Genomic DNA, 15,381 nt, shown 5'->3' on the forward strand with positions numbered 1-15,381 from the left:
GTGTACAGAATAGTTTTGTAGTTAACATCATTTGCAAGTGTGTAACTGATTAGTTGTGAATATGAAAGATGAATCTGTAGTTCTAAGCACATTCTCAAACGTGTAAATGACGAGTTGTTTAGTTTATTAGGATCCCCATTAGCTACTGCATATGCAGCAGCTACTCTTCCTGGGGTCCAGATAAAGCCTACAAATACATGTCTATTTACTGCTCTGTACTTTGTCAACAACTCCGTAAGATATATTCAATTAAAAATAAAATGTCATACACCGAGTGTACAAAACATTAGGAATACCTTTACAAGTCATAATTCCATAAAACCTAGCAGTAAAACCCGACTGTGGTTCCAATCGTTTTTTCACGGTTCAGTATGGTATTTTTTTAACTACTTCATATAAGGTCTGTGTTTCGTGCAGGATTACCCTGGTGTGATGTGTTGATAACCTTGCAAATCTCTCTGACAAGGTAACTTTTATCAATATGTTTGCTTGTAATTAGCTAACACAACGTGCCATTGGAACACAGGAGTGATGGTTGCTGATAATGGGCCTCTGAATGCCTATGTAGATATTTCATTACAAATGAGCCGTTCCAGCTACAAAAGTAATTTACAACATTAACCATGTCTACACTCTCTGATCAATTTGATATTTTTAATGGACAAAAAAAAGTGCTTTTCTTTCAAAAACAAGGACATTTCTAAGTGAACCCAAACCTTTGAACGGTAGTGTAGGCTCAGCTAAGTGATGTTGCACGAACAGCGGCACAGAAGTTTGGACAAGCGAGATGCAAGACTACACTCACACACAGTATATGCGCATGTGCATGGTAGATAAAATACCAAAACAGCTGAGCAGTTGAGCCTCGTGTAAAAGCTCTTAGTAGTTGCGGAAATTGACCCACTCAGCTGTTTACTTTCTACATCATATCGCTGAGTCTACCTTCTTCATTAAGCTGTCCCGTTTCTTTTTACGTCAGACAGTCCAGCACACACATACAATTGCTTTCATTTTTGGTCTTAATTCTCATTTCTGGAAAAGGCTTAAAATGAATGTTTAAAATCCAGGTCCTGTGACATGATTCATCAAAAGACGGGACCTTTTACATGAGTCACAGAGAGGGCAATACAGACTAACTTTTGGAAGGACCCAGGAGAGGAGGGATGCAATTTTGCTGCCCATCAGGTCATGTGATATCTGGGCATCAGTCCAAATTGTGTTATTACACAACTAGTTCAAGCCACTGTCTGCAAACATGTTTTTTTCTTCCCCCAAACGCTATTATACCCCTTGATTATGGTTTATACCTTAATTTGTATAACTGTGTTATGATATCAAAACTAGAACAACAAGGAACTACTACTGTATAGTTGCATGGGAGACTTCTGAAACACTGTTGTGACTGGACACCACTAATGTTTACAACTGGAAAGCATTAAGATCGTTTCGCTTAGCGGTTACCCTCAAACAACTTGTTTGAAGGTGAAATCACCGTAGGGGGAGAAAAGCTAAAAACTTTAATTTTGAGTTACAGCAGCACACTGACAATATGCGGTGGGAAGGCAAGGGGTTGACTGGGCCAAAATGAATGGTAAAATAAGCAAGTTGTCCTTATTGATATGGTTTAACCAATTCTTTGTTTTTGTCATAAGTCTTGTGTCGACTGAGCTATATTTTTAAAACTGTCTGTCCTTATAGTAGCCCACACATGCATAGTAATTTTACTCCTAATTGTATGGTCTTAAACTCTCATTACTTAAAAGGCTGTGAAAACAATGAACACAATATTGGGATACAAACCAAGGGTGTGTTCATTACACCGATTCTGTTGCAAAAGGTTTATTAAATGGAAGCAAGCGGAACGAAATGGGAAGGGACCTACCTGAATTTGTCCAACAAACAATTGTTTTTCTCTATTTTGGTTCTTAAATGTTTTCTGTATTGGACGCTCCTGGTGCATGTAGGATCTTCTGGGATTTTCCCAGTCACGGAGGACAAAACTTGCAGCAATGCACCTCACTGATGACAACTACTGTTGATGGTGCACAGGGCCAAGTAGACAAGAATGCAGCTGTTCTCACTCTGTAGCCTTCCAGAGGCAGAAACAAAGCTAGGCTCCTCTTAGTTTTCACTAGCAAAGACTGTCCTGCACCCTGATGGTAGGAAGGTGCACTAGTGAAATATTACCATACTAAAACCCATAGTCAAATGGCTTGAAACAGAGCATTTAGACAACTCAGGTTAGTGCTAGAGTTGAGATTTCATGTTAGTCTCACCAATCTTCCCCAAAAATGGTAAATTAACCACTTAAGCTTACACCAATATGACATCATACTTAATATCTTAGGTGAATGGGTCAAAAATCGCTCAATTGTCATTGTATACAGCAAGCTGGCCACTTCAGTAAACTTTGGAAAGAACTTGAATGTGCTCATATTTTTTGCAATATTTGAATATCAACTGACCGCGAGCTGAAAAAGGGTAACTTTACTATCTGAATGCCTTAGTCACACTACATGACAGCTCTTTGGCAGGAGGGCTGCAGGATGGATACAAGAGTGGGAAGGAAGAATGCAACTACAAAACACTGGAGGCATGTCTTGAGAAAAATATTTATTTGACAGTGATAAACAAATTGGTAGTTCTAAAACATCTCGATGAAAGACTGAATGGATGAATCTGTCTTTTAGGATCAAATCTTTATTTCACAATAATAGTACTGAATTCATAGCAGATTACTCACATTTCAAGGATCATAAAATACTTATAACACATTCAAAGTATAGTTCTACTACCGAAAACATTCACCACTGTTAACATTCATGTGGTCTATACAATGTACCGTACACTGTTGGGTAATTGTAACCAACATTGGCAGGAAGGTGGAGATTTCTATGTTAAATAGAAATTTCGCAAAAAAAAATGTTTTCCTACATACCTTCACTACATTCAATGGTTCTGCGTGACATTTTTGACAAGTTAATTTAAGTTGAGGGGATGTTCCACTCAGAATACAAAGAGATCACCTGGTTCTAGGGAAAGGTACAGTACTCCGTTTAGGCATGAAGGTAGAACATAAGAGTGACTGTAGCAGATCAGTGGGGTCTGAAGGAGTGGAGTCACAGCTGGTTAGTCCCCTCAGCCTGGAGGAGAACATAGATTGGACATACTGTAACAGCATTAAACATTACAATACACACAAATACAAGCATCATTGGAAATAGCAGTGAAAAGGTGGCCTAATTACACGGAGCAGAAAAAATATAAACACGGCATGCAACAACCAAGATTTTACGGAGTTACAGTACATAAGGAAAGTAAGTCAATTTAAATAAATTCATTAGATTCTAATCTATGGATTTCACACGACTGGGAATACAGATATGCATCTGTTTGGTCACAGATGTGTGGATCAGAAAACAAGTCGGTATCTGGTGTGACCACCATTTCCCTCGAGCGCAACATCTCCTTCGCGTAGAGTTGATCCGGCTGTTGATTGTGTCCTGTGGAATGACGTCCCACTCTTCAATGGCTGTGCCAAGTGAGGTTGAATATTTTCCCGGTATTTAAATAAATAAATAAAAATCCATCCCAAGATTAAATCCCTTTTCTCCCGGCTAACCCAATATTTTTCCGTTCAGAAGCATTATTAAGCATACACTGTAAATATGTCTGGCTTTGATTAAAGCTTTGTTTAGCATGAATATTCAAACCTGTTGCTACCTGAGCCTGATTAGCCATATATTATACTGAACAAAAGTACAAACACAAGATGTAAAGCGTTGGTCCCATGTTTCATGAGCTGATATAAAAGATCCAAGAAATTATCCATATGCATAAAAAGCTTATTTCTCTCAAATATATATGTGCGCAAATTTGTTTGCATTCCTATTAGTGAGCATTTGTCCTTTGCCAAGATAATTCATCCTCCTGACAGGTGTGACATATCAAGAAGCTGATTAAACAGCATGATCATTAAACAGGTGCACCTTGTGCTGGCAACAATAAAAGGCCACTAAAATGTGCAGTTTTGTCACACAACACAATGCCACAGATGTCTCAAGTTTTGAAGGACAGTGAAATTGGCATGCTGACAGCAAGAATGTCCACCAGAGCTGTTGCCAGAGAATTGTATGTTTATTTATCTACCATCGTCTCCTCCAATGTCATTTTAGAGAATTTGGTAGTACATCCAACCAGCCTCACAACCGCTGACCACGTGTAACCACGCCAGCCCAGGGCCTCCACGTCCGGTTTCTTCACCTGCGGGATAGTCTGAGATCAGCAGCTGATGAAACTGAGGAGTATTTCGGTCTGCAATAAAGCCCTTTTGTGTGGAAAAAAAGCATATGTTGATTGGCTGGGCCTGGTTCTGCAATGGGTGGGCCCCCAAGTGGATGGTCCTATGCCCTCACAAGCCCACCCATGGCTGCGCCCCTGCCCCAACATGTGAAAATCATAGATTGGGGCCTAATGAATTTATATAAATTGACTGATTTGCTTATATAAACTGTAACTCAGTCAAATATTTTGTTGCATGTTGCGTTTGCATTTTTGTTCAGTAGAAATACATTTTATGAGCTCTACGTTAACATTTAATGAGTCTAAGTCCAAATGATAGTGCCGTTATACAATACATACTGTATTTGATATAGGCTACTGCACATTCAGCGCGACAGAAAAACACAACATAAAAGGCCATGGATGTAGCTAACTATATGCTCTCTTGGGTAAATAAATAAAACTAGCTCCAGTAAGCAAATCTTTTTGAGTGTGAACTGTATTATACGGACTGGAATTACGCACATCGTTCAAATCATGATAAAGGGGAAGATACATGCGATTCTGGTGCAGCACATGCGGCCTGGAAAGTTACATGTATAGGCTAGTGAATTTGATTTACATGTTGAAATATCATAGGGCCTATTTGTATAATTAGTAGGCTGACGCATATACTGTATACCTTTCATAGTATTTCCCCTAATGTTATTAGCCTACCTCTTTCTCTATTGTTGCCTCCTTCCATCCTTGCTTTCAACGGTTTCGTTGTCATTATCTTCATCATTCTATTGACGTCCTTGAATAATGTAGGACTAGAATCAGATGCAGACCGCATTCGCTTCCCTTACGAAGATTGAGCGGTTATGGTTCTGAATAAATAACTGCTATAGCCTACCGTCATGGCGCCCGTTCACTCTTCTTTCAAACTACCCGTGAGTTTTATTGGCTGCTGTATATAACGTTCAGCAAAAAACTGCTTGGGTCCTTCTTGGAATAGTCTATTGGTATAAGAAATGCCCAGCAAGCTATTCTAGTCCAGCTTTTCCTGCATGGTACTCCAAGAGCTAAGGAGCGTTATTTAAGGAGAGGCCAGCAGAGCACAGGTATTGCTCAAGAGACAGAGGCTATAAATTAGAAGCTTATTCTGCATAAACCATCATGAATTATCTAAATATAAGGCTAATACTGCATTGAATGTATTACCTGAAAGAGGTAGGCATAGACATCTATTTAAAGGGCTATATATAAATCTAGAACAGGATCTATTTTGGATGCAATTTGAATTTAGTTGATGGAGAGAGACTGCGAGAGAGTGCTAGCGAATGCACTGATTTAAAGCAACGATATTTGAGTAATAGGCTGTTTTATAACTATGCAGCTGTAATTTAAAAAAAAAAATCTTTATAATTAAAAAACAAGGTGACCCCGAAAACCAGATGGAGATAGGTAAATTAAATGTGCATTCTGTCTTTATATTACTGTAGCATAGGCTATGCTGCAGCGAATGTAGGCCTACCTGTCATAATAAAAAAAAGTTACCATGATGAGACAGATGACAGGTCGACATTAGTGGAAGCTGCTGAGGGGAGAACGGCTCATAATAATGGCTGGAATTGAGTGGAATGGATGGAATGGAGTGAACAGAATGGTATCATACCCATGAAAACCAGGAGGGAGGGGATGTCTTCCGTTTTAAGGGCTCCTAACCAACTGTGCTATTTTGTGTGTTTTTTTTCACATTGTTTGTAACTTATTCTGTACATAATGTTGCTGCTACCCTCTCTTATGACCGAAAAGAGCTTCTGGATATCAGAACAGCGATTGCTCATCTCGAACTGGACGAAGATTTCTTCTTTAATGAGAGCACCAGCTGTTCCGGACGACTGTGTAATCTCATATTTACACATCAAATATAATTTAACAGTTCCATTTCACGCCATGCTGTTCATATTAATAATGTATTATAATTTAACGGTTCTTGCAGTTATTCATCCCGGGTAAAGGGAGTGGTTTTGAGAAGTAAATCCCGGTAAATCTTGGTAACCGGGTTCCCGCCATTCAACCCTAGTGCTAAGTTGCTGGAAATTGGCCGAAACTGGAACATGCTGTCATACACATCAATCCAGAGCATCCCAAACATGCCCAATGAGTGACACGTCTGATGAGAATGCAGCCCTTGGAAGAACTGGGACATTTTCAGCTTCCAGGAATTGTGTACAGACATGGGGCTGTGCATTATCGCTGAAACATGAGGTGATGGCGGCGGATGAATGGCACGACAATGGACCTCAGGATCTCATAACGGTATCTCTGTGCATTCAAATTGCCATTGATAAAATGCAATTGTGTTCGTTGTACATAGCTTATGCCTGCCCATACCATAACACCACCGCCACCATAGGGCATTCTGTTCACAATGTTGATATCAGAAAATCGCTCGCCCACATGACGCCACATGTCTGCCATCTTTCCGGTACAGTTGAAACCAGGATTCATCCGCGAAGATCACACTTCCCCAGCGTGCTAATGGCCACCAAAGGTTAGCATTTACCAACTGATATTGGTTATGACACCAAACTGCCGTCAGGTCAAGACCCTAGTGAGGATGACAAGCACACAGATGAGCTTCCCTGGGACAGTTTCTGACAGTTTGCACAGACATTCTTCGGTTGTGCACACCCACAGTTTCATCAGCTGTTCGGGTGCTTGTCTCTCCTGGACAGCCGGCATGGTTACACGTAGTCTGTGGTTGTGAGGCCGGTTGGATGCACTGCCAAATTCTCCAAAACATCATTGGAAGCGGCTTATGGTAGAAAGAAATGAACATTCAATTCTCTGGCAACAGCTCTGGTGGACATTCCTGCAATCAGCATGCCAATTGCACACTCCCTCAAAACTTGAGACATCTGTGGCATTGTGTTGTGTGACAAAACTTCACATCTTAGAGTGGCCTTTATTGTCCCAAGCACAAGGTGCACCTGTGTAATGATCACACTGTTTAATCAGCTTCTTGATATGCCACACCTGTCAAGTGAACAGATTATCTGGGAATGTTTATTTAAGCTCATGAAACATGGGACCAACACTTTACATTTGTGAGAATGTTTTATGCCTATTTGAGTAGAAAGTGTACTTGTTTGCTTTTGGATTATGTGCTCGCCAGGTAAAAATGAGGTTGTAATCAGAGTATATATTGGAGAGCCTTGGTTGCATGTGGATTGTAATGTCATTCATGTCTGTCCCAATAACCAGATGGAATTCAGTTAATTCTAACAATATGCTGTTCAGAGAATCAAAAAAACATAGGATTTTATGCATTTGGGGCATACACATTGTCTTTCCATTCTGGATACATTTAAGGAAAGTGATTGTGCCTTGTTGGTCTTTGCCTTTACCCGTAGATGGTGATTTAGTGTTTTTTTTATGTATTATTATGATACACCTTTAGTTGTGTTTGGGGGCTGATGGGAAAAAAGCATCCAGTTTGTACAAATGGTTCTGCATTCTATGTGCGTCCTTGTGGAGCAGGTGTGTTTATTGGAGCAATATAGTTTCTTGCTAGGATATCAAGACTGCTGGAACGTTTGATAGGACAATGCAGGGCCTTTCCAGTTCCAAGAGAGAATAGCCAGCGTTTACATTTTTTTCAGAAAGGAATGTTATATTAATGATATAATTCTTCTCTTTAGTGGTGATAAGCCCATTGATGTGTAACAAAAAGCAGAACCCACAGGGAAACTCACCCATTGTTCACTCCCCCCACCCCCCCTTCCTCTTCCTAGCCCTCTCTTCGCAATTATTCATTGTGACCTGTAGGCCAAGTCCTCCCTGGGAGATAAATTAAATAGCCTGCCTTAAACGAAGGGGGACACTCATCAAAACAAAGAAGAAGAGAAAAGCTATTGTGTAGAAGCCCATATGGGACTGGCCATCTCTCCTTAGCAGTAGTAAAAAAAAAAGTTGTAGGGAAATGGCATCCAACTTATATTGCCATATTTTGCCCATGTAGGGATTCAATGTGCTGTAGCCCCACAAGGAAGCAGCCCCAGTCCGTGTCCATTGTTCATTCACTGGAGAGAAAAAACGTTTTTTTGTAATGTTTTTGTTATTGTGGTCTTGACAGAATGATAAAATGAGTATATATATATATATTTTTATATATACCAAAAATGTACTATATTCGTGGAACGACCCAGTTGCATTTCACCCATGGTGATGGACCTCTATATTTAGCCTACTTAGTAATAGAGAATATGACTGTTCTTGATTTTATGACTCAATGTGAACGCCCAGGTAACGTGCAACATATCAGGAAGTAGGCAAATATTTCTTATCGTCATGGACAGGCTGGCACTTGGTAGAAGTAGGCTATGGCTAATTTAAGACAACTATACATTATTTAACCTTCAGGCCTAACAATCTACATGGGATTTATGCGCTGTCATTCAAAATACGTGCTCTGAACATGACAGTTCCTCACCTGCCAATCCAAAAATTCCTACGCATTGCGTGTGAGAAAACACATATTGCATTATAAATTCAGTCATCACTACCAAACAACAGGATTGTAGGTAAGTCAAACTTTTGTTTTGGTTAATTGATGCTGCATAGGCAGGGTTTAGACAGGCAGCCCAATTCTGATCTTTTTTTTCCACAAATTGGTCTTTTGACCAATGACATCAGATCTTTTTCAGAGCTGATCTAATTGGTCAAAAGACCAATTAGTGAAAAAAATATCAGAATTGGGCTGCCTGTCTAAACGCCAGAAATAGGTTACCTCTGGTTCATTGGCCATTCCTAAAGGGTAAATTAATGGGGGTTTTGGATAAGTAAGGAGATCTGATGCATTTTGTTCTATGAGATAAAATCAAAGAGTTAACCTTTATGAATTATGAAGCCTTTATGTGCTTGTTTTTATTACATAAATGATCCACAATTCACAAAGTGATGTGAGCTGATGATGATGACCTCATAGAACAAAATGTACAAGATCTTCTAAGCCTGTGTTTACCACAGACCTTATTTCCAGCTTTTATCCAAAAACCCTCCAAAAAAACAATTCATTTCCCCATAGGCTTTGGCCAACGAGAGTTACCCTCCGTTCGTGCCTACAAAAATACGCCATTACTATTCAATCAATCACATGTACTTATAAACCCCTTTTTACAACAGCAGACGTCACAAAGTGCTTATACAGAAACTCAGCCTAAACCCCCAAAGAGTTATGGAGGGTGCAACAAGTCAGCATCTCAGGATTAAAAGTCAGGTGGCTTTTCATAGCCGAGCATTCAGATGTCAAGACAGCTGGAGCGAAAGAGAGCGAGATCACAGGGAGTTTAAACTTAGCTTGGGTGCCAGTCTGTTTCTGCTCTCTTGCCAACTCCTGATGGAATTGTCTCGCCAAACTTTAAGCATGACAAGGAGTGGAATGATAGCTAAACAGTCTGGTACCCAGGCTAATCGTGTTATCCCATTGCAACGCCCCTCATATGCTAAACCCATATTGGACCTTGAGCCTGATAAGGGACAATACATTTTGTGGTGAGGTCATCTGACATGTTGCCAGAGTTTAGCTTAGTCACTCAATCAACAATTAGAATATTGTTTTTAGATTTCCAAAGCATAAACATTGCTGACTTTCTTTATTAATTATGAATAAATATAGACTATACCTCACTCTCAGAAGAACTAGATGACATGCTTTGGGTAAGATTTGTTGCATTTCTAGACTAGTTCAAGTCAAATGAATAGAGTTGACACATGCACTCAATATAATTAGGCCTACTCTACAAGAGGATGTACTAATATATACTGAACAAAAACATAAACGCAACATGCAACAATTTCAAAGATTTTACTGAAATACAGTTCTTAGAAGGAAATCAGCCAATTGAAAGAAAGAAATTAGGCCCTAATCTATGGATTTCACATGACTGGGCAGGGGCGCAGCCAATCAAAATTTGTTTTTCCCCAGAAAAGGGCTTTATTACTGACAGGAATACTCCTCAGCACCGCTCTCTCTGTTAGATTAACCTGAAATGATTAAAGATGTACTCGGTAGGCTTTCTTTAATAATCCTGAGTAATGTAACAACACACATAAATCAGGTTTTGCCCCTCCAAACACATACTCTGACATGGGATACACTCACACATTGAGGTCTCCTTCTATTGTATTGAAATATTTACTCTGAGTGTACAAAACATTAAGAACACCTTCATAATATTAAGTTGCATCCCAGGATTCACTTGGTCAGTCGATGGCATGGAAAGAGCAGGTGTTCCTAATGTTTTGTGCACTCAGTGTAAAACGTAATTAAAAATAAGAAATAACTACAATTGAAGTCGGAAGTTAACATACACATAGGTTGGAGTCATTAAAACTCGTTTTTCAACCACTCCACACATTTCTTGTTAACAAACTATAGTTTTGGCAAGTCGGTTAGGACATCTACTTTGTGCATGACACAAGACATTTTTCCAACTATTGTTTACAGACAGATTATTTCACTTATAATTCACTGTATCACAATTCCAGTGGGTCAGACGTTTACATACACTAAGTTGACTGTGCCTTGAAACAGCTTGGAAAATTCCAGGAAATTATGTCATGGCTTTAGAAGCCTTTGATAGGCTGATTGACATCATTTGAGTAAATTGGAGGTGTAGCTGTGGATGCATTTCAAGGCCTACCTTAAAACTCAGTGCCTCTTTGCTTGACATCATGGGAAAATCAAAGGAAATTAGCCAAGACCTCAGAAAAAAAAATGTAGACCTCCACAAGTCTGATCCATCCAAGGGAGCAATTTCCAAATGCCTGAAGGTACCACGTTCATCTGTACAAACAATAGTACGCAAGTATAAACACCATGGGACCACGCAGCCGTCATACCGCCCAAGAATGAGACACGTTCTGTCTCCTAGAGATGAACATACTTTGGTGCGAAAAGTGCAAATCAGTCCCAGAACAACAGCAAAGGACCTTGTGAAGATGCTGGAGGAAACAGGTACAAAAGTATCTATATCCACAGTAAAACGAGTCCTACATCAACATAACCTGAAATGCCACTCAGCAAGGAAGAAGCCATAAAAAAAGCCAGACTACGGTTGGTAACTGCACATGGGGACAAAGATCGTGCTTTTTGGAGAAATGTCGTCTCGTCTGATGAAACAAAAATAGAACTGTTTGGCCATAATGACCCTTTTTCCTCCTATGTTTGGAGGGAAAAAGGGGAGGCTTGTAAGCCGAAGAACACCATCCCAACCGTGAAGCACGGGGGTGGCAGCATCATGTTGTTATTGTGCTTTGCTGCAGGAGGGACTGGTGCACTTCACAAAATAGATTGCATCATGAGGGAGGAAAATTACGTGGATATATTGAAGCAACATCAGTCAGGAAGTTAAAGCTTGGTTGCAAATGGGTCTTCCAAATGGACAATAACCCCAAGCATACTTCCAAAGTTGTGGCAAAATGGCTTTACGACAACAAAGTCAAGGTATTGGAGTGGCCATCACAAAGCCCTAACCTCAATCCTATAGAAAATGTGTGGGTAGAACTGAAAAAGCGCCTGTTAGCAAGGAGGCCTACAAACCTGACTCAGTTACACCAGCTGTCAGGAGGAATGGGCCAAAATTCACCCAACTTATTGTGGGAAGCTTGTGGAAGGCTACCCGAAACGTTTGACCCAAGTTAAACTATTTAAAGGCAATATTACCAAATACTAATTGAGTTTATGTAAACTTCTGACCCACTGGGAATGTGATGAAATGTTTTTAATGTGAAATAAATCATTCTCTCTACTATTATTCTGACATTTCACATTCTTAAAATAAAGTGGTGATCATAAATGACCTAAGACAGGGAATTTTTACTTGGATTAATTGTCAGGAATTGTGAAAAACTGAGTTTAAATGTATTTGGCTAAGGTGTATGTAAACTTCCGACTTCCACTGTGTACACTCTTAATTGCTTGCAAAGTTACTTGAATTCATTTGAATTTCTTTTGCGGTTACTCACCTTCCATGAGGTTACTCTCCTTCCATGAGGTTACTCTCCTTCCATGTTTTGTCCTAGTCTTTTCTGTTGTTGTTACAACTCTTTTTTGTTGCTTTTTTATTGTGCATTCTAGAGCCTGCCAACATGTCACTGTGTGAGACTGAAGGACCCTTGCTGCTGGACCTGAGCTGCCCTATCTGTCTGCAACTCCTCTCTGACCCCAAGTCCCTGCCCTGCGGCCATGTCTACTGCTTGGCCTGCCTTGGGAAGTACATGGACACTGACATGGCCAGCCACTTCTGCCCTGAGTGCCAGGTTGAGTTCCAGGTCTCCCAGGCCCTTGGGAATAACTTCAAGATGTGCAGCATCATCGAGAGCTACGAAGCCACCACTGCAGGAAAGGTCAGCTCCGTCACAGATGGAGATGGTGGTGATTGCCACCAAGGGGTAGTGTCACCTGACCAGAGCAATGATGAGACGTCTGAGTGTCTATTAGACATAGAGCAACAGGAGCCACATCATACAGGGAAGGAGGCATCTGAGACAGGCTTGGGAGATACGTCTGCAGTGTCCCCTACTCCTCAGAAGGAAGAACTGCTGGTGGATGTAAGGACCGAGACGGAGACGGCGATGATGGACAAGTCTAAACTACTATTAGCATCTCAGGTAACGGAGCTGACGCTGAGGCTTCAGTTGGCTGAGGACCGACTGAGGGAGGAGGAGGCGAGGGAGGCCGAGGTCAGGACCACCAATGCCCTGTTGAGAAAAAGGGCGGCCAAGCTGCTAGAGCAGATGACGGAGCTGACTCTCAACTATGTTAGTGGGATGACGGAGTTGATCGAGATGGAACTGCGTCCCAGTGAGGAGAGCATGGGCGGACGTGTGTGCCAAGCCTCTGAGCTCAGGGAGAAGTTGAGGGAGGCCCAGCTCCGAGCCAAATCACTCCTGACCGACCAAGACAGTGGGGTGTTCAGTGACGGGCTTCAGGCGGAACAACCGCACATCATGAGGCTGATGGTCCAGAAACCTCTAGAGTTGGACAACAAGTCAAAAGTGAACCCGGGCCGTGCTTGCGCTGAGCTGGAACGGAGGAGTGCGGAGTTAAGGGCAGGAGTCGGGGCGGCTCAGCGCTCTCTGCGCTGCGTCCTCAACCCCTCAGAGGTGACCTTTGACCTAGACACGGCCCACCCCAGCCTGGTCCTGTCAGAGGACCTGAAGACGGTGACCTTCAGCACCAAAAAGCAGCCCTACCCGGCCCTGCCAACAAGGTTCAGTAGCTTCCTCCAGGTTCTGAGCACTCAGAGCTTTTGGGGAGGCGAGCATCGCTGGGAGGTGGAGCTGGACGGATATTCTCTGTGGATAATTGGGGTGTGCTACAGCGAGGCGGTAGCACGCAGCGGGCTAACAAGCGCCCTGGAGAGCAGCCAGGGCTCCTGGTGCCTGATGTGGTTCAACAACCTGCTGAGGGCCTTCGAGCAGAGCCATGACATCCCCCTGAAGAGAACCCTGGCAGTACACAGACTGGAGATCACGTTGAGCTATAACATCAGCCAATGCAGTGGGAAGACTCACGTGTATACCTTTAAGGCGAACCTCAATGAGCCGGTGCATCTGGCCTATAGGATGATGTCAGGCCAACCGAAGGCACACATAAAAGTATGCTCCTGAACTGTCATTGGAACAAAAGAGAACCACATACAAGATTACATTGACTCTTGTTTTTATTAATCCTGTATTCATATCAAACTTTTTTGTTATTTACATGTAATTGTGTTTCAAGTGTTTGTGGGAACAGAGGTGTTTTGGTCTGTGAATGACAGTAAAGAGAAAGAGTTCTGGTTTACATCGAATGACACATGACCCTTTGGTAGCGTAGGCCTCATTGAAATGACCAAATATATTGATTTCCCAACATGATTTACAAATCTCCAACAAATATGCCCTTGTTCTTCAATGAATGTATGTTTTTGTCAATAAAGAAACGGTTTGGGACAATAAATTGATGATACGTCAAACCAATGACTGTATACAGTTGCTAGTAAAAGCCTACACAGTCTTCACATTTTGTTGCCTTAAAATTAAATCTCCGAAGAGAATACATTTCACATTTTTCCTACCGATCTACACAACCAACTCCACATTTCCAAAGTTAAAGAATAATTCTAGAATATTTTCCAAATTAATACGAAAAACAAAGATGTCTTGATTGTGTTTGGACAGATTTTGGAGGGAATAAACCCTCTCACATGGTCCTCTCGCATTGCCTCTTCCTCTCTGATAACATGTGCAGTTTGAGCAACTCCAGGAAGTGACTTTGCAGGCTAGATCAAGTGTTGCCCCTTCTCATTGAGTAACTCAAGTTGAAGGCTGGGGGTACTGCAGGCTGCCATTAGCAACTAAAATAACCTTATAACTTATTCTGTGAGCGATTTTAAAATAATCGGTTCAAGGACATACATCTGGTGTATTAGAAGCAATTCACTTTAATGGGGAATCCTGTTTTCAGCAAACGCAGGTCAAGTTCCCCTGCTCAGATGTTGCATGCATCAACCAATGTGCTACATCATCGACTCATCGACTGACAGATTGTTATAACATATGATGTGGTTATTGAAGCTGATACTTCAAATAACTATCATTACATACCTATCCAGGCGTTGTACAATCTGGCATGGGGCAGCAACGTCTGGGCAGAGGAAAGAATCCAATGCCTGCTGTATGTGGTCGGCCATGAACATTCATGGCTTCAATAAGAGGGGGCGGTAATTCTCCTGTGTCAAACAGATACCGATGGGACCCCTGGCATGGAGTGCTACAATGTATTGAATGCAGTAATAGTTAGGGTTTGTCTTCATATATACAAGATAAATTAATGCCAACCTAAATTGTTTATATGTAATAAGAATTGTAAAGTATTACATATTACTGGTTACATCGATGGGACCACAGTGGAGAAGGTAGAAAGCTTCAAGTTCATCGGCGTACACATCACTGACTAACTGAAATGGTCCACCCACACAGGTAGTGTGGTGAAGAAGGCACAACAGCAACAGCGCCTCTTCAACCTCAGGAGGCTAAAGAAATTTGTCTTAACACCTAAAACCC

At 41.3% G+C, this 15,381-nt stretch overlaps 1 protein-coding gene and 2 long non-coding RNA genes across 4 annotated transcripts in view; 1 reads left to right on the top strand and 2 right to left on the bottom strand.

The window, feature by feature from the left end:
* LOC149975898 (uncharacterized) overlaps positions 1 to 15,381 on the bottom strand; it is a 330,618-nt gene that overhangs the window by 223,488 nt on the left and 91,749 nt on the right. The gene's annotated exons all lie outside the window — the stretch shown is intronic.
* Positions 2,594 to 5,213, bottom strand: LOC149975900 (uncharacterized). The gene is made up of 2 exons (XR_016488140.1): positions 4,999 to 5,213; positions 2,594 to 4,263 (listed from the first exon to the last, which is right to left on the bottom strand). It is a non-coding gene; the product is annotated as an uncharacterized LOC149975900 (long non-coding RNA).
* On the top strand, positions 7,383 to 14,300 carry LOC110493973 (E3 ubiquitin-protein ligase TRIM10-like). 2 transcript variants are annotated; one of them, XM_021568609.3, is made up of 2 exons: positions 7,383 to 7,444; positions 12,410 to 14,300. In XM_021568609.3, exons 1-2 carry the CDS (start codon positions 7,432 to 7,434, stop codon positions 13,942 to 13,944), a joined length of 1,548 nt encoding a protein of 515 aa, XP_021424284.2. In that variant the 5' UTR covers positions 7,383 to 7,431; the 3' UTR covers positions 13,945 to 14,300. The 2 variants fall into 2 exon arrangements, with proteins under 2 accessions (XP_021424284.2, XP_021424285.2); XM_021568610.3 differs by lacking the exon at positions 7,383 to 7,444 and adding an exon at positions 8,577 to 8,852.

Source organism: Oncorhynchus mykiss, chromosome 17 (genome assembly GCF_057628025.1).
Source record: "Oncorhynchus mykiss isolate SJ-2025 chromosome 17, ASM5762802v1, whole genome shotgun sequence".
NCBI classification, from domain to species: Eukaryota; Metazoa; Chordata; class Actinopteri; order Salmoniformes; family Salmonidae; genus Oncorhynchus; species Oncorhynchus mykiss.